This window comes from Diplotaxodon limnothrissa, linkage group LG14 (genome assembly GCF_057381915.1).
Source record: "Diplotaxodon limnothrissa isolate DT_005_m linkage group LG14, D_limnothrissa_male_GT1.1, whole genome shotgun sequence".
NCBI lineage: Eukaryota > Metazoa > Chordata > Actinopteri > Cichliformes > Cichlidae > Diplotaxodon > Diplotaxodon limnothrissa.
Window position 1 is genome coordinate 12,497,062 of NC_140609.1, and position 22,182 is coordinate 12,519,243.

The window sequence follows — 22,182 nt, forward strand, 5'->3', positions numbered from 1 at the left end:
TTTTTGTTATTGACCAAATACTTATTTTCCACCCTGATTTACGAATAAATTCTTTACAAATCCTACCATGTGGATTCATGGATTTTTTTTTTTCACATTCTGTCTCTCACAGTTGAAGTGTACCTCTGGTGCAAATTACTGACCTCTGTCATCATTTTAGGTGGGGGAACTTGCACAATCGGTGGCTGACTAAATACTTTTTTGCCCCACTGTACATACATACACACACACACACACACGCACGTGTATACACACACACGCACGTGTATACACACACACACGCACGTGTATACACACACACGCACGTGTATACACACACACGCACGTGTATACATACACACGCACGTGTATACATACGTATATACATACACGTATATACATACATATAGACATACACGTCAGTCCAGAAACCACATGTAGATTGGTTAGGCAAACTCCCATGCACACTTAAGTATCGTTGAGAGGATAAAGAGCACTGGTCTAGTGTTAAAACAGAAATGTGTTTGTTTGCGTCTGTGTTTTTGAAAATGCATGAAGATATGTTGTTCTGCCATTTAATTTTTTACTTACTTTTATGCAGACGATCACCAACTGAAGTAAAAACAAAAAGAAAGAAAAGGGAGTCAAAATATTTCATAACAATTTGTTAAAGAGAACAATCAATGGACTGACTTCGCCTGCATCCTGTTCTCTGATTGGTTGCTGAAGTATTTCTACCAGTTGTTCACCATCCACGATTTGCACGATTGTCTATTTCCATTGTTTTCTAGTCTTAAGCTTTTTCATGTTAGTTCTTTTCCAATTACTTGTCCATCTTGCGTCAAGCACTATCTGCCACATGTTTGATTTAGCAGTTAAGACGAGATGATTTGAAAACAAATATAAATGAAGCTACTGGATTCTGATTTTACTGCAGTACCTTACAGTTCATTTTAAGTAGTCTTTCAAGTCTATGTGGTGTTCAATAATATTCTTTTTTTTTTTTCCCCGTTTGGATCTATAGCCATCAGAATTGTTGTCTTGAGGCCAAGAAAGATGCCAAGCGGATTTATTTTACCAAGTGGATCATCATGGCCTTGCCATATTGGTCCATTTGATTGACCTTTATTATAATTATGAATTTATTTTATTTTCAGTTGCAAACGGGACAGACATAACTGTGGGATAGGACAGGGGGAAAGAATGAAAGAAAGAGGGGGAGAGAAAGAAAGAAAACCAAAGGGGAGAAGAGACGGTGAGAAGGGGGGGAAGAGAGAAAAAAACACAAACAAAAAAAAAACAAAACTCCTGGGTCACCTGTATGGAGAAAAAAAACAAAAAAAAAACAGAGGAGACAGCAAACAACAAAGAGCAACATAATAAGAAAAAAAAAAACACCATCACAATAAACTAGCTAGCCATAGATATCAATAGTTACTAAATAATAAACGATATTGTGCAACACTCAAGATAGACAGCGCACAGTGTGCTTTGAGGCAGCAGCCAAGAAAGCTGTAGTTCGCGTCTGTGAATACCCATGTGTACACCTGTGTGCATGCCTGTGTGGATCAGCATGCTTGCATTCCAAAGGTTTCTCCATGTAAAGATCTGCTAGGGAGTGTGGGGAGCCACAGCCCTGTCCTTTATGGTATCAAGCAGGTATGGAGGAGATCAAAACTCCAGACATCCAGAGGCCCCCAGAACACAAGAGACCAAGGAAGACCCACAGAGGGGCAGCCGCGCCACTGTCCCAGTAAGAGCTAAGGAGAGTCCCAGATGAGGGCTCATTCAGCAGCCGCGGAGCAGAAGCCAGGGGGAGTTGCAGTGACGCGCCCGTGAGCTCCGCCGGCAGCCAGCTGTGCCTGAGTGACCGAGCCCCAGGCCGAGAGGCCGGGGGCACCCCACCTCCGAAATGGCCCGAGCGAGCCCCAGTAAGCGGCCGCCAAGGAGTGAGCCGGTGTGTACCCGGACGCCCACCCCCAGGTGCTCAATAATATTCTGAATATATCAAAATGTTGTAAAAGTTCAACCTTCTTCAGTCACCATGTGGTGTGAATGAGACATGGCGGGTCCAGGGATCATAGGTTTGAGCCATTTTATTCAACATTTGTCACACCACAACACACACCAACCCCTGAGTCCCCGTGTTTTTAACTAGGCGGGTGTGATTAAGGATGCCGTGCAGGTGCGTCCGCCCTCCCTGCACGGCACCGCAGACCACGCCCCACCACTTTAAGATACTCTCTGTTAATATGTTAATAATGGCAAACGAAGAAACACAGACGAAGCATTTTACTTTCAACATTTCAAATGAAATTCAAAGAGAAATGTGTTGGTTTGTTTACATTTATTTTTAAACATATGTGCTGTTCTGCCATCCAGCTTTTACTTATACTTACCCCACTGACTAAACTTCTGGAAGGTACCAACTGTGAAGTCAAGAGTTAAAAAAAATAAATTAGGGTTAAAACATTTAACAAGAATTTGCTAAAATAACAACAAAAGTACAGATTTTTAATATTACTGTGGTGATATATAAATACAACAAATATTACAAACAGTATTTTAGGTTTATCTTAGCAGTCTAGTTTTTACATCCTGCGAGGACCTGTAACTCATTCAGAAATTATATTCCCAAATACATTAAGAAGGCAAGTGGAGATAATGTTCCCAACTAATAAAAGCAAAATAGTTTACATAAAATGTAAAACACAATTTCAGTTATTTGGACTTTTGACATATCATAATCTTATTTGTGTTATTTTATAGCTCTGAAGTCCTGAATGTTGTAAACGTATGAAGTAGTAAACACAGTCAAATCCTTCTATGAATAAGTGTAATCAAAGTTTTGACACATAATGCAAATTTTTCTTCTACTCCCACTTTTTGTTGCACACTCGTAGTATACAATAAATAATCTAAAATACTGGATTCTGATATTATGTTGTGCCACAAAACTCATAACAAAAATGTAAAATGTAAATATGTTCAATTAAATTATAAATGTTGCAAAATGTTGAACGAACCTGATTTTCTTCATTTACTGATGTAGCATACATCCTGTCTACCAAGGCAAGTACTGCAGCTACACTACATACAATATTTAATATATAAAACTTCAAGTTAAAACAGAAATGTTTTGTTTCTGTGCCTTCATTTGCATAGCTGTGTATGTGTGTGTTGATTTGTCATTCAAATTTTACTTACTTATGGGCAACGGAGCACTCCTCTTCATTTTGCCTACAATGAAGTCAAGCCAAAAAAAAAAGAAAGAGTCAGATTTTTCTGGTATTTGAAGTATAACAGCACTAAGTTGATGTTATTTTGGTGATATAACACAAAGGCAAATATTACAATTGGGTTTTAGAGCTTCCTCTTTTCAGTCCGTGTCATTTCAAGACTTTTTCCCTTTCACAGTTCTCTCATCTCTAATTGGTCACTGCAGTATTTACACCACTTGTTCATTACACTTTTTTGGGGTCAGATTTGTCAGATTACCTAGTTCTATTGTTCAACAGTATTTAGTTTTTTTCCCCTCAGTTAATTTTGATTCCTTGAATCATGCGTTTAGTAGTAAATCTCACGTTTTGTTTAACTGCCGTCCCTTTTAAGGACTCATTGAGCTGACTCTAGTATATTCTGCTCTTCACTATATCAAAAAATTTATATGCAAAATAAAACAAAAACCTGCTGACTGTAATAGTATAACACAGTACACTCTTATGCTTTTTTGCTCTTAGCATTTTCATTGTGCTGATTTCACTCACACTCAGGTAGATGTTTAAATGTGTTAAATCTCAGGGACACAAGCACACCTCCATGCACACCCAGGTATAATATTATGAGTATAAAGCAATAATTAAAGCTAAAACTGAAATCATAAGTGCACTGTCAGCTAAAACACTTACAGCAAGCGCCTCTCCTAATCATATGAGCTTTAGGGGATTCTTATTTTGCATGTTTTTTGCAGTATACCTGCACAAAAACAAAACAAAATAAACACGGGCATGTGAGGTGAATTCACTATTTGAGTGGCCATTTGACTTCCAGAGTGCACATTTACAATTTGCAGCATACAAAAAATGAGAAGAAGATTCACAGTGAGCTAAGTTCAGGATCATATTTTTGGTGAAAATGAAGGAGAGGACACAGAGCAGCATAGCGATTCAGATGGGCAGGTTTCTAAGGAGGAAGACAATGTGGACTATCATCCAGAAGACACAGACACATCTGATCAGAGGTGGAGGTCGCTGGTGCTGAAGCTACTCCTGCTGAAAGATTCAAGTCCAAAAATGGTAAGATCTTTTGGCGCTCAGTACCTCATGATGTACATGGCAGGGCAGCTGCTGCAAATGTCATCAAAATGACCCCTGGAATCACAAGGTTTGCTCTGACCAAAGTCAGTGACATCAAGAGATGTTTTGAGATATTTATGCCATTGTCACTAGAAAGAATCATCATTACTATGATAAACCTTGAAGGAAAAAAAGTCCATGGCGAAATGATGAGGAATACCTGGATGCTTTCATTGTTCTTGCTGGAGTGTACAGATGCTGCAATGAGGCCACTGATCGTCTATGGGATGCATCGACAGGCAGAAACATTTTCTGGGCAACGATGTCACTTCACACATTTGATATCATTTTGATTCAAGAGTCCTCAGATTTGACAACAGAGAGACCAGACCGAGGTCTGACAAGCTTGCTCCCATCAGGGATGTCTGGGAGAGATGGGTGCAGCTTCTTCCACTGATGTTCATCCCAGGGCCAGTGACAGTGGATGAATGTCTTGTCCACTTTTTGAGGAAAATGCACCTTCCGGCAATATATACCCAGTAAGCAAGGGAAAAACGGCAGAAAAATCTGGGAAGCCTGTGATGCAAAAACCAACTATGCCTGGAATGTACAGATTTTCACAGTCAAAGCTGTGAGTGGCATCCCTGAGAAGAAACAATGAAAATGTGTGGTCCTCCATATGACCACTGGACTGCAAGATCAGCTGTGATATTTTATTTTATTTTATACCAGATATGACCTTGGACAAGAACTTCACAAAGGAAACTGAGGTGAAGCTGTATCATTGGGAAGTTATAAAAAGCCCACAATTACCCACGGCTATAACCAAAACAAAGGAGGAGTGGACTTTTTCTTTTTTTCAGTTTATATTAAAGGTCTACTGCTGAAAAAACCAAACTTTTTTTGTCTTTTCTTGATGTAAATGTCTATGGGTCGAAATTGACCCGTAACACCATCGATGTCATTTTAGTTATTAATCTTAAAATGAAAAAAATCAATAAAACAGATTTATTTAAGAGATGTATCCTATACCCCTCAGTAATACTCAAGTAACACAGAAACCTTTTATTTATTAATATGATTCTCTTGAGGTTAATTTTACAAATTTTTTTTAATTGAAATCGAGGGGTATAGTGACAAAAAAAGACCCAGAGGCCCACACCAAAAGTATTAAAACCAACATTTTCATGGATAAGGAAGCCTAACAAGGTAACCAAGAGATGAGAAACAAATTGGATGATAACTTATTGTTTTTAGTATATTTTATAGCTGATTTAATTCACGGATCAAAACCGACCCGCTAACATAAGAGATGATAACAGAAAGCTAACACGAGAGGAAGGTTAACTTTCTAATGCTACTGACATATGCATTAGAAATGTGCTTTGAACCATCTCTGATGTTGTCCTAATCATGATAATATTCCTTTTATTTATGATCAGCGATCTTTATCTTCAGAGCTGTGGGTGACACTTTTAGTGTTTGCTAAAAAAAAAAAAAACCTCACAGGGTGTTGGAAGATTTCTCTGTACAAGAGGTCCAAGAGGAGCATTGCTTTCAGCTTCATGAAGCTTTCATATGCTGCATCGGTTCATTCTAGTTTGTTCAAATAAGCTCTCAAGTGGATCAACTACTCTTGTGCTGTTCGGCAAAAATTTGCTAAACCACGACCTAGGAAGGATCAAAGTGCAGCCATGTCCTTTGGTGCAGGAGCTTCAGAGATGGCAGTCAGGTGGACTGGGTGAGGACACAAGCCCTTCTTTGAAATGACGTCCCAGGAATGGAATATGCATCTGCCCGAATGAACTTTTACTGGAATAGATCTGCGGACCAACATCCTTCAGAGGCCTGAGAAAAGCATGCAAACATTCATTGTGTTCTTCTTTAATGGGTCCATTATTACGCTTTTATAAGGTTCCCCCAGATCCACGCAAAGTCTCAAGTCGCCCTTATGTTTTCTTGCCACCACTAGAGGACTCAGCCATTCAGATGTGTCCACTGGTACAATAATGCCTGCTTGGAGCAGATGTTTCAGTTCGGCTGACACCTCTTTGCATATGCTGATTAACAGATGCCTCAGTTTTACTTCATTGTTAACCTGAACTTTGTGAATGAACCCTTTAACACATCCAAGATGGTCGGCAGAAACAGAATCAATGTTGTTCACCATGCATGTCTGTTTATACTTTTCCATCTATAATATTAATTTTGAGTGCTTTATATGATCTTTAACTATGTAGAATAATCCTGGCACTTTTTTGTCATCATTTGTCAGCACTCTCTTCTTCATCTGCCTAAATAAATACTGATCCATATGCGATGGGTTATGGTACACATCCATTTTTAAAAGTCCCCCATTACTGATGGTGTGGCAGAGGTGTGGCCTGTGGCTCAGCTGCAGGGGAGGGGTGGGGCAGTGAGCTCAAGGCGGCGGTGCCAGGAAGGCTGGAGGGACAGGTGGTGATGATTGTCCTAACGAGGCTTTTCCTTTTTACAGTGAAGCCGGAGACCAGAGAAGCCAACTGGAAAGTTGGTGGACGGGGTGCCAAACTGTAAAAACCATGTGTGCAACTTCAATAAAACACTCCTGAAAGTGGTCCCAGTAACAGTGTGTTGGGTCCCAGTCTTTACAGTTGGAAATCTCAGTCTAAGGCTAGCTGCCCTAAGATTTGATTTTCAGCCAGATGTCACCCACACACCTATACCAATGGCCCAGTGGTGTTCCAGGGTAGAATGACAGACACTTCTTTTACACTTCCTCAAGATAAAAATGGGCTGCAGTGGGTGAAAGTGGGGAACCCATGTTTCTTTCTGTAGTACTGACCCTTGTATGCGAATCCATAATGACATCTTTCACCTTAAACAAAATCCAAGGAGTTCTGGATGTGGTGTGGCTGTGGTGTTTAGTGCCGACTAACAATTTGTTGAAGACCAAAGCCAGAAACTATGAGGCTGACTTGATCATACAGATAGTCAGATAGTGGGTCTTAAAAGGTACACCATGTTTATGCGTCTTCTTTGAACCCTACAGACTTTGCGTAGCTTCTGCTGGGTATCACCTGCAGTATGAGGTCAATGAGCTTTCTGGGATTTCTTTATCTGGATGACTAAGCATGCATCAAGATCTTTTTAATAAAATTCAAAATAATAAAAACCTAATTTAAAAAAAGATTGCTGATTTTTTTTTTCTCTTTTGCCTGTCCCATTTGGCTCTTTTGCCATCAGAATTATTGTCTAAAGGCAAAGAAAGATGCCCAACGGATTTACTTTACCAAATTGACCATCCCAGCCTTGCCGTAATGGTCCATTTGATTCACCTTTTATTGTTTATTTTATCTTCACTTACTGAATACGGGACAGACTTGACTGGAGGAAAGAAGGGGAGAAAGAACGTATAACGTATAACCTGCGGAGGGCGGTGAAAGAGGCGAAGCAGCGCTACGGGAGGAAACTAGAGTCACAACTCCAACAGAGTGACTCTAGGAGCCTGTGGCGGGGACTAAGGACAATAACGGACTATAAAGCACCAACAACCGGTATGACGAACGCGGCCGTGACTCTGGCAGACGAGCTGAACACTTTCTATGCTCGCTTCGAGGCTGCAGCTAAGGACTCCAACAAAGCTAGTGCTAGCGGCGCTAACGGCTGCAGACAGGAAGATACTGCCAGCACCGGAAACGTGCTCGTCATCTCCGAGCATGAAGTAAGGAGAGCCTTCAAAAGAGTGAACACCAGGAAAGCAGCAGGACCAGACGGCATCCCAGGTCATATCCTAAGAGACTGCGCATACCAGCTAGCTCCTGTGTTCACTGAGATATTCAACATCTCTTTATCTCAGTCTGTGATCCCCACATGCTTCAAAGAGTCAATCATTGTTCCTGTCCCGAAGAAACCCCACCCTGCTTCTCTCAATGACTATCGCCCTGTAGCCCTCACCTCAGTAGTGATGAAGTGCTTTGAACGCCTGGTCAGAGACTTCATCATTTCTTCACTACCAGACACACTGGACCCACTACAGTTCGCTTACCGTCCAAATCGTTCCACAGACGATGCCATCTCTCATCTCCTCCACACATCACTCACTCACTTGGACACTAGAAGGGGGAATTATGTTAAAATGCTCTTCATAGACTACAGCTCTGCATTTAACACCATAATTCCCTCCACACTCACCACCAAGCTGGAGCATCTGGGACTCAGCTCATCTATGTGTCAGTGGATCTCCAACTTCCTAACTGGCAGACCACAGGCAGTAAGGATGGGCGGACATGTCTCAGCCTCCACCACTCTCAGCACTGGAGCCCCCCAGGGGTGTGTTCTGAGCCCCCTGCTGTACTCTTTGTACACATATGACTGTGTGGCCACTACCAGCTCCACCACCATCATCAAGTTTGCTGACGACACCGTCGTGGTGGGCCTGATCTCTGATAACAACGAGACGGCCTACCTAAAGGAGATTAGGAATCTGGAGAACTGGTGCCAGAGGAACAACCTCCTTCTAAACGTCAGTAAGACAAAGGAGCTGATAGTGGACTTCAGCACTAAGCAGGAGAGGAACTACCAGACCCCCGTCATCAACGAGTGCCCAGTGGAGAGAGTGGACAGCTTCAAATACCTCGGAGTTCACATCACGCAGGACCTGTCATGGTCCTGTCACATCAACACCGTGGTGAAAAAGGCCCGACAGCGTCTCTACCACCTCAGACGCTTGAGAGACTTCCAACTGCCCTCCAAGGTGCTCAGGAACTTTTACTCGTGCACCATAGAGAGCATCCTGACGGGAAACATCTTAACCTGGTTCGGGAACAGCACCATGCAGGACAGACGAGCTCTACAGAGGGTTGTGCGGTCAGCTGAGCGCACCATCCGCTCCGAGCTCCCTGACCTGCACTCAATCTACAGCAGGCGGTGCTGGACCAAGGCCAGGAAGATCGTGAAGGACCTCAGCCATCCCAACAACAGACTGTTCTCTCTGTTGAGGTCAGGAAAGAGATTCCGCTCCCTGAAGACCAACACAGAGAGACTGAGGAGGAGCTTCTTCCCGCAGGCGATACGGTCTCTCAATCACACCACCACACAGTACTGACCCACACATATGGTTCTTACACACACACTGGACTTTCTGGACTTTGTTTTCACTTCATCACTTAAATCACTTTAAGCATATTTGCACTGCACAAGACATAATGTGGATTGCACAACACTGGTCACTATATTCTTCATTTCCAGTTAATATTCGTACAGCTGCTGTTATTGTGTATATATTTATTTATATTTCTTCATACATTCTTATATAGTTCTATATTGTGTATTTTGTTGTAGTTATTTTATTTTCAACTTTAATTTATATATTTTTATCTTATTCTTTCCCAGTTAAATTTACCCTTCATTCTAATTTGTGTTGTACAGTTATTTCATTTTTAACCTTAATTTATATTTTATTCCTTCCTAGTTAAATTTACCCTTTTTAATTTTTCATATTTATTTCCTATCTTATTCATAGCCTTTTCCTTTTTTGTTCTCTTTAGGTCACGAGCAGTTGTCCAAGCATTTCACTACATATCGTACTGTGTATGACTGTGTACGTGACAAATAAAATTTGAATTTGAATTTGAATTTGAGAAAGAGGGAAAGAGAAACAGCTGAGAAGAGGGACGGGGGAGAAGGGCAAAAAAACAAAAACCAACAGAATGGGCAGGGAAAAAAGAAAAAAAAATTTAAAAAAAAAAGAAGAAAAAAATGCTTCTATCGATCACCTGCTGAGAAAGAAAAAAGAAAACAAGCAGAAGAGAACAAGAGTAATAGAATAAACCACATCACAATGATATATGGGAATATGACAGTAAATACTAAATGTTAAACATTATTGTGCAGCACATAAGATCAACAGAACACAGCGTGCTTTGAGGTAGGAGCCAAAAAGGGTGTAGTTTGTGGGTGTGATCACCCGTGTGTACACCTGTGAGCATGGACGCGCTTGTTTTTTTTAAAAGGTTCCTTCATGTAATGATCTGCTAGAGGGTGTGGGGGGGGGCACAGCCCCGTCCTCCAAACCTTGGAGGGCCTGAGATGTCCCCAGAGAGGTGGCGTCTGACACCCAACCTGACATATAGACACAGACATACAGGCACACACAGACACAAACATCCATTCCCACCCTCATGCTCTCATATGCACTTACTCCACACTCAACCAACGTGGAGACAGACATAAAGAGACGCTGTACACACGATCACACTCCCCAAGCGTACTCTACGAACCGGGTCTAGGTACCCTTGCCCCTGGAGGGGGAACTGCACCCAGACCCAGGTGGTGTTACCCTTTTCCCTGCGGTGGGGGGAGGCAGACCACCCCGACTCTGCAGCAGCAGGGAGGCCCCACACTCCAGACTGCAGTCGGACGGCCAACTCCTCCTCCTAGCCCCCCGCTCCAGCGGGTCGCAGATAACGGGGGTGAGAGAAGACTCCAAACCTCCCTCCACCCGCTCATTGTAGTGTTGATGCATGTGTGTTCTAAGGTGCATTTAAAACCCAGGAGGGCATGGAGCTACCTGCCAGAAAGCAGCAGGTAAGCGCATGGTCCCTCCTGCTAGCCCTCAATGTCTACGTGTATTTAAAATTGAGAGGTGGGCAACGACGCCAGGGGTGGGGTGTACACCCTGATGGTAATTTGGACTCCGTGTATCGTGCCCACCCCCAAGATCCTATATGTATGTGTAATGAGAGTGTGAGTAATGTGAATGTCTAAGTTGTGGGATAAAATTGAGGCAGAGGCAGCCAGAAGGGGACAGAGGGGGGGGGGGGGGGTAGCCTCCTCTGCACCCTGGTGACATACCCCTACTCCAAGGCCCTGCGTGTGTGGGTGGTTGTGGTGGAGCGGGAAGAGGGAGGCAGCTGGAGATGGGGAGGGAAGGAAGGGAGGGGCTAGCTCCCCCGCTGACCCCAGTAGGCACCCCCATACTCCGCGACCCGCCAGGGGACGGGGGCCCAGGCCCATCCAGACCAGGGCCCAGTGCAGCAGCGCCTCCCGGCCCCACAGAGCCCGGGACAGTCCACCCAACCCCACCACAGAGAAAACTGCACACATCCCACCATCCACTCATCTTCCAGACTACATAAGACAATAGACGCCCAGGCTGAGATCTTCCTCCACCTCTCCTGTATCTCCCCTTCCTGCAGAGAGAGTTCCTGAAGAGAGGAAAGCTGATTGCTGATTTTTATAAAACACACTGCCCTTTTGTGTCTCTCTGCACTTTACATTACCATTATGGTGATGTCATTCACACTCACCTATATATAAATCTATTAAATCTCAGAGACACAAGCATGCCTCCATGCAAAAAATAGTTTCCACTGCCATTCATTCAGGTTTGTACTTACATGTTCTATGTGCTGCTGATGATATAAAGCAATCCATTGCCACTATATAGGATGAAAAAAGACGCGATATCATAGACCGGCAGATGTGTGTTGTACTTCCATTCAGCTTTTTACTTTCTAATGCTCTGTGGAGAACACAGTAGCCCGTAGGCATCTACTGCTTCTTTAACTTGTTCACCAATAAGTTGCGCTTTGGTGTTCCTTGGACTAACTCTCATATTCTCCTCATAGCATCATAATAGTATTCCTTTCGTTGATGAGCTATTTTTAGCTTCAGATGTTGGTGACAGTTTTAGTTTTGCTTTTTTTTAAAAAATTAACTGGACGGGGTTTCTCATTGTTATTCTGATTCAGTAAAAGGGCTAGCTGTTAGAATTAGGGATGCACCGATACCGATATCGGGTATCGGCCTCGATACCACATTTTCTAAAGTACTCATACTCGTTAAAAGTCCCCTGATACAGAGGACCGATACCACGGTCTGAGACCTGTCTATGTTTGAGCGGCATGTAAGGGGTTAATCACAGGCCCAGAGTGCCCGCCCCCAGGCCCCGGCTGCAGCTCAGAGCGGGGAGAAAGCGAGGCGAGACATATCAGCTGTGTGGAACTATTTCAAAATGAACGAAGACGCGAAAACAAAGGCGGACTGCAAATTCTGCTCAGCGAAATTGTGCAGAGGAGGCTCTAAAGGTAGCGCATTTAACACAAGCAATTTAATCAAGCAGCTAAAATCCCAACACAACAACGAGTACAAAGAGTTTACCCACGCTTATTTACCCACACTTATTAGCACAGAGGAGCATAGCTGATGCTATAGCAGTGGGACGGAAAATAGTTGGGCATTTTAAACATTCCGCCTTAGCCTACTCCCGCCTCGAGGACATTCAGGGACAGCTCAACCAGCCAATAAAGAGACTGCAGCAGGACGTACAGATGCGCTGGAACAGCACGTATTACATGCTCCAGTCCCTCATTGAGCAAAAGCGAGTGCACAAACTCCCTGACTATCTCACCGCTCACCAATGGGCTCTTATGGAGACGACTGTTGCCATCCTCGCCCCCTTTGACGAACTAACTAAAAAAGTGAGCAGCTACGACGCACTAGCCTCTGATGTCATCCCAGCTGTGACTGTGCTAGTGAGACTTCTAAACAGAGAAACAGACGAACAAATTTAAAATTAAATTTTGTTTTTTTATAATTATTCTGTAATATGTTGCATACAACATGCTTTTCATTTTAAATAAATGTTCTTAATTCCAAACTAGTCCCTTGTTTGTTTGTTTTTTGTTAAATTATAGGACTAAAGCTGTTACCTGCAAATTTAAATCATGTTTTTATTAAGGACTCGGTATCGGCGAGTACTGAAATGCAAGTACTCGTACTCGTTTCCAAAAAAGTGGTATCGGTGCATCCCTAGTTAGAATCCCTGACAATGAAAAAAACTCACGGGCTGTTGGAATATTTCTCTGGACAAGAGGTCCTTGGATCGCCTCTCCGTTGTCTTTGTTGACAGCAATGAAGGCAGTGAAAGAACTGCTCACTCCTGATTGGACACTGAGCTGCACCACCTTCTCCTTCACTCCTCCACCTTGCTGTCCTCTGTGCTCTCTCTCCTCCATCTCCAGGGAGTGAATGAGAGTCTGAGCACCCAACCTGTGGACTGTTAGTCTGCAGACAAGAAGGAAAACACACAGAATGCTTGTCATTGTTAATACTGTGTTATTATAGTATATTAGTTTACCAGTCATTTTACTGTTTTTAACACCACTGTGTCCTCTTTGGGGTCACACAGTGAGGAACATGTAAAAAGGCAGCATCTGATGCAGTCAAAGCAGTCCCTCAGTTGCAGTTTATTCCAGACTGGAACAACTCAGGTTATCTTTCTGTATGGACAAGTGGGGACCAAGTGAATCATACAGTGATCTGACAAAAAAAACGATTAGCTCCTCTGATAGTGCCGTATGTTTACATTTGTTCTCATCTTGTTGGATACTGGAAGTTATTCACTCAGTCAAAGGGCGTTTACTAAAATCTCCCCCCAAAACAGTGGTTCCATTGGAGCATATGCTAGAACATCTATAACCATAAAGATATCTTGAAAAAGTTCAGAGTAAAAATTTCAAGCCTTTTTTGCTTTAGCTTTGATGATGTTAGCTCATGACAATCAGAAAACCAGTAGTTTGTGACACCCTGAACTCTCGCCTTCAGCCATGCACCAACTAAATGAGGAGAGAGAGCTGTGCTGCTCTTCACAAGTGGCACAGCACCTGAAACCATTCTGCTCCACCTCTCCATCCTACCAACCACACATCCCAGCTGCATTTAGTTTCAATTCATGGTCATGACCCACAGAGCACTGTGCTCTACATTAAACATGTTGTACCCAGCGTCCTCTGCAGGTCTGAGACTGAAGTGCAGCTGGTTCTCAGAGGGATGACCTGCCAGGCTGTACTTCAGCGTCACACAGCCCTCTGCTGCCTCTGCACTCTGACACAGAATTACAGTGTTAGAAGTCACGATAATTACTGTCATCAAAACAACACGAGAGGCTGCTGCTCCTACCTGTCCAGTGAGCTGGGCATAAATCAGTGACCTCTGACCCTGGAAAAGTGATGTGATTGGTGGAGAGAGGACAGTGACAGACACTTCCTTTGGTAAATCCCATGTGACTGAGATGTCGACCACAGCTGGCTGCAGAGCAAATCGCAGCGACTGCATCACCTGACAACAACAAGAATTAGAAAACAATTATGCATTTATGTTTATTTGAAATTATGTCTTCTGTCCAAATAATAACATCTAGAGATGGCACGATACCACTTTTTAATGTCCGATACCGATTCCAATATCATAAATTAGGATATCTGCCAATACTGATATGAATCCGATATAGCGTATTTTGTAATCAATAAAACAGGTTTTTTTTATAAATATCTTGCTGCATTTTGTATAAGTTCATACTCAAGTTTTAAAAAAACAAGAGACTGAAGCTATTCTGTTATACCTGTATGCAAAAATACACTCCACCGAAACATTTTATAGTTCAGCAATACTGATCAATCTAATAAACTTAAACCTACTCCATCCTTCCTATTCTGGTATTTTAAAGAGTACTTACGTCTGTGAAGGTTCTCAGTCATCCAGGTCATCGTAGTCAAAGGAGCTTGCAAAGAAAAGCGTCTGGACTTCTTTAAGTTGCTTGAAGACGTTTCACCTCTCATCCGAGAAGCTTCTTCAGTTCTAAGGTCAAATGGTGGAGAGTCCCAGATATAAACCTAGTGGAAGTGACCCCCCACAGAGGGACAAAAGGACCCCCTGATGATCCTCTAATTACCTGAGCCAAGGTGGGAAACTGGGTGTGGGTCCCAATCAGCCAGAGTTTCGGGTGTGTTCATTGTGAAACCTGGCCCCACCTTATCATGCGAATTCCTGAGATCAGATGGCCCAGGATGTGAGTGGAGAAATGGCAAAATTGAGTCCTTTGGCTAATACTCTTTTCAGGTTCAGTGAGAATCCTGTCTGAAAAGTTCTTAACCCATTTCTCCTGACTGGCATCAGGTGTGTTTTCTTCTCTGTGTTGTGTAGGTTCAGGATGAGGAGTGTGTGTTTTTGAAAGCAAGGTGTGAAATATCCTGCGTTGTCTTTCTTTTCCTTTAGAGTGTTGGGCCCGCTGAGCCTTGTCCACAAACTTGTAAACCTCTTCTAAGATTGGAGAGGGTAGAAGGATTTCCAGTTCCTGCAGGGTCTGGCTGATCTTGATCTGGAGGGCATCTATGGTGAAATGGACCTGTCTTATCCTTTCACTTAAAAGGTGATTTTGTGCTCTCTGTAGAATCAAGTCTGCTCTGTATCCCCTGACAGTGGATCCAAGGCGCAGGCTCTTAGGAACAACTCTGCTTTTTACATTGGAGAGACCAAACAGCCACTTCACAAGCGCATGGCCCAACACAGAAGAGCCACCTCCACAGGACAAGACTCAGCAGTCCATCTGCATCTTAAGGATAAAGGACACTCTTTCGAGGATGCCAATGTTCACATTTTGGACAGAGAGGACAGATGGTTTGAAAGAGGAGTGAAAGAAGCCATCTATGTCCACTGTGAGCGACCATCTTTGAACAGAGGCGGGGGTTTACGACACCAACTCTCTGCCATCTATAATCCAGTTTTGAGATCCCTTCCCAGACGCCTTAACGCCCACTCACATCCTGGGCCATCTGACCTCAGGAATTCGCATGATAAGGTGGGGCCAGGTTTCACAATGAACACACCCGAAACGCTGGCTGATTGGGACCCACACCCAGTTTCCCACCTTAGCTCAGGCGATTAGAGGATCATCAGGGGGTCCTTTTGTCCCTCTGTGGGGGGTTACTCCCACTAGGTTTATATCTGGGACTCTCCACCATTTGACCTTAGAACTGAAGAAGCTTCTCGGATGAGAGGTGAAACGTCTTCAAGCAACTTAAAGAAGTCCAGACGGTTTTCTTTGCAAGCTCCTTTGACAAAGAGTACTTACCTACCTAACTAATAGGGTTGCCAACTCCCAGCAAAAAATATTAGGGAACCACCCCCTGCCCTTAATCGATGTAATCAACTTTAATTTAATGCAAGTGTAAAACAAATGCACAGAAATCAATTATTTTTCTACAATAATTAAATAGATTCATCATCTTTCTTCAACAGAATTGCAGACTGCACAGATGGTACCTTCCCAAAGAAAAAGTAGTATAGCTTACTAGGGTGTATATTAGACTTAATAGTTACTATATACAATGATGGATTTCTATACATTTATTCAGATGACCACTTTTGTTGTAAGATTCAGATAATTATTCATTCAAAGTTTTTAAATGACATAACAAATAAAAATATTTCTTTGTGCCCCCCTTCCCTTCCCTTCAACTCATTCATGTCACCTAAAAGGTAAACCTGTTTCTCCATCACCTGTTCAGCTCTGATGATTCAGTAAGGACATCTCCTGGTTTCATCCTCATGTTTCCCTCTCACCAGATAACCAAACTGATATCATGACCAGCAGCTTTTACAGCTGTGGCTCCAGCAAACATCAGCTGATACTAGAAAGTAATATTAAATACATTCTAACAACAGCTGATCAAGCTTAAACGAGCTGCTGTTGTTTATCCACTGGTCTCCTCTTTCTAACGCAAAGTGGGCAATAAACAAACAAGAAAGACGGGACTTGCGGTAGAAAAGCCGATCAGCTGATCATTGATCAGTTTCATGTTTGAAGTAATAACAGGAGAGGGAGGGGGAGTGAATGAGAGAAGTAGATACAAAGACAGAATAACTCCAGCTTTGTGTCTATTTTTTAATTCTAGCTGAAGTACGGGACAAATCGCTTCCTTTTCACCTCAATATGGAACCAGTCCAGCTGTGGCTCAATATATCAGTTGTTAAGTTTAACGTGAAAATACTATGCAAACATTCAGGGATGAACTTACACACTTGCTTTACTTCTCTGGGATAGTTTTCGCCGAGAAGAAATGCCGCGGTTAGGAAGCATGTAGCGAGGCTCCAACAGACCGCCGACAGGTCTCGCAGAAAAACAGCCGCTCTATCACGTGACACATACTGCTCCGATGCGCCGAGCTGGGTTACACCAAGTAGCGCGTTTTATGAGGTGATTTTCTGATACTTCGGATCGGATTACATTTTTTATTTCTCTCCGATATCCGATCCTGTAATTTAGGTCGGTATCGGACCAATACCGATACGTAATATCGGATTGGTCCATCTCTAATAACAACATATTGCCTTTTAATAATTGTTATTATGACTTATTGTCTTACTTTTGGTTGCATCCTGTCAGTCCCTGTGATAAACTGAGCGTGACCTCCTCCTTCCTTGGCCATCCCATTGATGAGAGCAGAGCTGGCCCCTTCCCCAATCCCAAAAGAGAAACACCTGCAACACAACAGCTGTTTTTAAGACACACAGGTTTGGTACGCAGCACATGTCATCATTTTTGCTGTTTCACCTGTGGGAGCCTGAGTTCTTCTTCACCAGATCGATCACTTCTTTGGTGTTCCCCACCTCTCCATCAGTAAAGACAAACAGCTAGAGAGGAGAGTTTACATGAAAGGCCAAATTACACAAGCTAAAAGTAACACATATACACATAGGACTTTTTTACCGATCGGGAACTGGATCTAATGCTTTTAACGGAAACTTGGCAGAGAGTCGGTGAGTCCAGTTGTTTTACTGAACTTTTACCGCATGATTGTGAGTATCTTAATGTGCCGAGGATGACTGGGCGTGGTGGTGGAGTGGCAGCTGTTTTTAGGAAGAAGCTCTCTTGCAAACAACTCTTAACTGACTCATATTCTAGTTTTGAACTTCTGGCGTTTGAATTGGGGCATCCCCGCCTGACACTCGTTGCAGCTGTATACAGACCTCCAAAATACCACAAGGATTTTATCAAAGACTTTTCAAACTTCTTAGCTGGAACTGTGCCAAGCTACGATCGAATCTTAATCGTTGGAGATTTTAATATTCATGTGTGTTGTCCCTCCAATTCGCTAGCCAGAGACTTTTTAAGCTTGATAGACTCCTTCAGTCTTGCTCAACTTGTGTCTGGGCCAACCCAGAAACAGGGTCATACATTGGATCTTGTGCTGTCTTTAGGGTTACCGGTCCGAAACATGGAAATATGTGATGCCGTTTTTTCTGATCACTGCCCTATTGTGTTTGACATACTTTTATCTCTCCGCCATTTTACACCTCTTATTTCAACACGTCGTTGTCGTGTTTTTAACCCATCTGCAACAGAACAATTTTCTATTGCTTTTAAAAAAGTTTTAAGATCTCCCCTTGGCTTTGGTACCGAGGAAATGACAGTTAATTTTTATGATAAATGCAAAACTGTCCTTGATGAGGTCGCTCCTTTTAAAACGATAAACTCGAAACCACGACCAGACCCATGGATAAATAAGGCCACTCGTTCAGCCAGACGAGAGTGCAGGAAGGCTGAACGTAAGTGGAAAAAAGATGGGCTGCAGGTGTCCTTTCTCATGTTGAGAGACAGTCTGTACAGGTATCAGGACATTGTTAAAGCAGAAAAGTCAAGGTTTCTTTCTAATGTTATTGAGAATAGCTCCAATAATTCTTGGGTTCTTTTTTCAATTATTGACTCTGCCCTGAATATTTCCCCAGCTTCTTGTATTAATAGTTCCTCAGACACCTGTGAAAGGTTTTTGAAGTTTTTTATCAATAAGATAAAACAGCTTCGATCTATGATCGCCCTGCCTTCACATGACGTGTCTAAAATATTCACCTGCTCTGCTGTTTTTGATCAGTTTGAGCCTGTGTGTCTTGATCAGGTGGAGGAAGTATGTAGTGGCACAAAGACATCATCGTGTCCAAATGACATTATTCCAACACATCTTCTAAAAAAGATTTTTAAAGTTGTCAGTTCTGACATTTTAGCTATTTTTAATAGCAGCCTTAGCTCAGGTGTTGTGCCAGCCTGTTTTAAACATGCTGTTGTACAGCCTGTACTTAAAAAACCTAATCTTGACTCCTCCGTCCTCACTAACTTCAGGCCTATTTCAAAGCTCCCCTTCCTGTCGAAAATTTTGGAAAAGATTGTGTTTGTTCAGCTGCAATCTTTTCTAAATGGACACAATGTTCTTGAGAGGTTTCAGTCTGGTTTTAAAACTCTTCATAGCACAGAAACAGCACTTTTAAAAGTTCTTAATGATCTTTTATTAGCCACTGACTCAGGTGACTCAGCTGTGCTTCTGCTTTTAGATCTGACCGCTGCCTTCGATACTGTTGACCACAGCATTTTAATCTCACGGTTGGAGCATTGTGGCGTAAAGGGCACCCCATTAGAGTGGTTCAGGTCATACCTGTCTGGCAGGACCTTCTCTGTGAGCTTTGGTGATTTTATCTCTTCCTCAGCTCCCCTTACTTGTGGTGTTCCCCAGGGATCTATACTGGGGCCAATATTGTTCTCCATTTATATGCTGCCTTTAGGTCTAATTTTTAGAAAATACAACATTTGTTTTCATTCATATGCCGATGATACTCAGATCTATCTTCAATTGAAGGGAAACAGTCCTGCCTCACTAGAACCCTTACTTCAGTGTCTCGGTGAAGTTAAATCCTGGATGACCTCAAATTTCCTTAACTTCAATGAGAACAAAACCGAAGTGATAATTTTTGGACCAAGCGGCAATCCCAACACTTCTAATTTTAACCTGCACAGTCTTGAGCCTTTTGTCAAATCACATGCCAAAAATTTGGGGGTTATATTTGACAGCAATTTCACCTTTGAAAAACAAATTAGCTCAGTCGTACAGCGGTCTTTCTTCAAACTGAGGCTTTTATCTAAGGTGAGATCATTTTTATCTTTTAAAAACTTTGAACGAGCGATTCATGCTTTTATTATATCCCAGCTGGACTATTGTAACTCCTTATATGCTGGAGTCAGCCAGACCTGCCTGGCAAGGCTGCAGTTGGTCCAGAATGCTGCAGCTCGTCTTCTGACACGTACTAAAAGATGTGAACACATTTCCCCGGTACTTGCCTCCCTTCGTTGGCTCCCTGTCCGCTTCAGAATAAATTTTAAAATTTTATTGTTGACTTACAAAGCCCTGAATGGACAGGCTCCCGGGTATTTGTCTGACCTCTTGCAGACTTATACCCCCCTTAGATCTCTTAGGATCAAGTGATCTTTTGCTTTTAGCTGTACCAAGGTCGAGGCTGGTTCATAGAGGTGATCGAGCATTTGCAGTCGTAGCGCCTAAGCTGTGGAATAATTTACCCCTACACATCAGACAGGTTCATACTGTCAATCTTTTTAAATTTTATCTTAAAACGCATTTTTATTTACTGGCTTTTAATACAGCATGAGAGTTGTTTGTTAATTCATATTTAGTGTTTGCTTTTAATACTCTAAGTTGTTTTATTATGTATGTTGTATTCTTGTACAGCACTTTGGTCAACGCTCCTGTTGTAATTAAATGTGCTATATAAATAATTAAACTATTAAACCAGTCAGACATGACATTATGACCATGTGCCTAATGTTGTGCTGGTCCCTCTTTTGCTACCAAAATAGCCCTGACCCATCAAGGCATTGAGTGCACTAGATCCATGAAGGTGGCGTGATATCTTTAAGATCCTTTAAGTCCTGTAAGTTGGAAGGTTGCGCCTCTGTGGATTGGACTTGTTTGTCCCACAAATGCTCAATTGGATTGAGATCTGTAAAATTTGGAGACCATATTTCGCCCATATTTGCTTTGTGGCAGACCAGGAACACCCAACAATGGCTGCAGATATCATGGTGAATACATAATCAGTGTTATTTAATTTACCTATCAGTTAATTAATATAAAGTCATACACTGTGTGTGTGTGTGTGTGTGTGTTAGTTACCTGTCTGGGCTGATTTTGAATGCAGGGTTGGCTGTAAATATGTTTGAGGGGCTCCAGGATCTCTGTTCCTCCAAGATCAGCCTCCATCTCCTTAACTTTCTTCAGAGCCTCCTCCATGGTCTTCTGGCTGTACTCCACACTCTTACTGCCATGAGATACACATAAGTGTCACAGTACTGGCTCTCTGACCCAGTGTTTGCGTTTCAGTTCTTGGTTTAATATTCTTTGATTGTTATTCCTGGTTTCAGTTATCTTTCGTTTGTGCTTAGTGATCTTAGTTCTTCCTCCCTTTGTATGTTTCTCGGTCTGTGTTTAGTCTCTGCCCCCGTGTTTTCTCTGTGCCTGTCCTAGTCCCCAGTCGCATGTCTAATCACCTTGTCTCCATGCTCCATGTCAGTGTATCCTGCTTTGCTTCCTGTGCCTTGTTATGTCGGATTAGCCCCAGCTGTGCTTCCCTCCCGTTTTCCCGTTCCCTCGTTACTCCCCGGTGTATATAAGCCCTGTATTTTTCTCTGTTAGTTGTCGTTTCCTCCGCATTAGCTGCGTGTCATGTTTGTTATGTCGTGCACTCCCAGTTTAGGTCATTCTTCCTAGTTTGAGCTTTTGTTTTATTTCTAGTGCTCATATATTGTGTTTCTTAGTTTGCTTTTGCCAGCGAATAAAAGCTGCTGCCTTCAAGTTAAATACTCCATCTTAGAGTCCTGCGTTTGGGTCCAACCACTACCTCCCACACAGCAAACCTTGACAATAAGTGATTGATGGCTGTTTAGCACTGCTAAATTCTACATTGTAATTTAATGAGTTTCACTCATACACTTTCAAAACTGCCTTTTAGAACCATAACATAACAGCAGCTTACCTAAATGAGCTGTAAGTATTCTAGAAACGCATTATCTGGTGTAACTAGAGCAGATATCTTATTACACACTTTACACACAAGTGACATCATTGAAGCACAGTTTTATGGACTGAATCACTCACGAAAAGATGTGTTCATATCTGGATCCAAAACTGTAAATGTTGAAATAGCAGCCCATTGGTAAACTCTTCAACAGGAGCAGCAGAGTGTCCTTCAGGGAAGAGGGAGAAGATGGTGAGGCCACTGTGTGAGAGGAAAGGTTTTATAACTC

General features: G+C 42.5%; 1 protein-coding gene across 1 annotated transcript in view; it reads right to left on the reverse strand.

Annotated features, from left to right (window-relative positions):
• LOC146618510 (von Willebrand factor A domain-containing protein 5A-like) overlaps nt 1-22,182 on the reverse strand; it is a 37,081-nt gene that overhangs the window by 8,403 nt on the left and 6,496 nt on the right. Inside the window, exons 8-18 of the mRNA XM_085370337.1 lie at nt 22,034-22,122; nt 21,053-21,197; nt 17,650-17,729; nt 17,462-17,576; nt 14,217-14,375; nt 14,038-14,141; nt 13,102-13,322; nt 11,654-11,695; nt 3,187-3,219; nt 2,379-2,408; nt 571-591 (exon numbers count right to left, since the gene is read on the reverse strand). Coding sequence (XP_085226463.1) covers nt 571-591; nt 2,379-2,408; nt 3,187-3,219; nt 11,654-11,695; nt 13,102-13,322; nt 14,038-14,141; nt 14,217-14,375; nt 17,462-17,576; nt 17,650-17,729; nt 21,053-21,197; nt 22,034-22,122 — 1,039 coding nt within the window. The remainder of the gene's footprint in view (nt 1-570; nt 592-2,378; nt 2,409-3,186; nt 3,220-11,653; nt 11,696-13,101; nt 13,323-14,037; nt 14,142-14,216; nt 14,376-17,461; nt 17,577-17,649; nt 17,730-21,052; nt 21,198-22,033; nt 22,123-22,182) is intronic.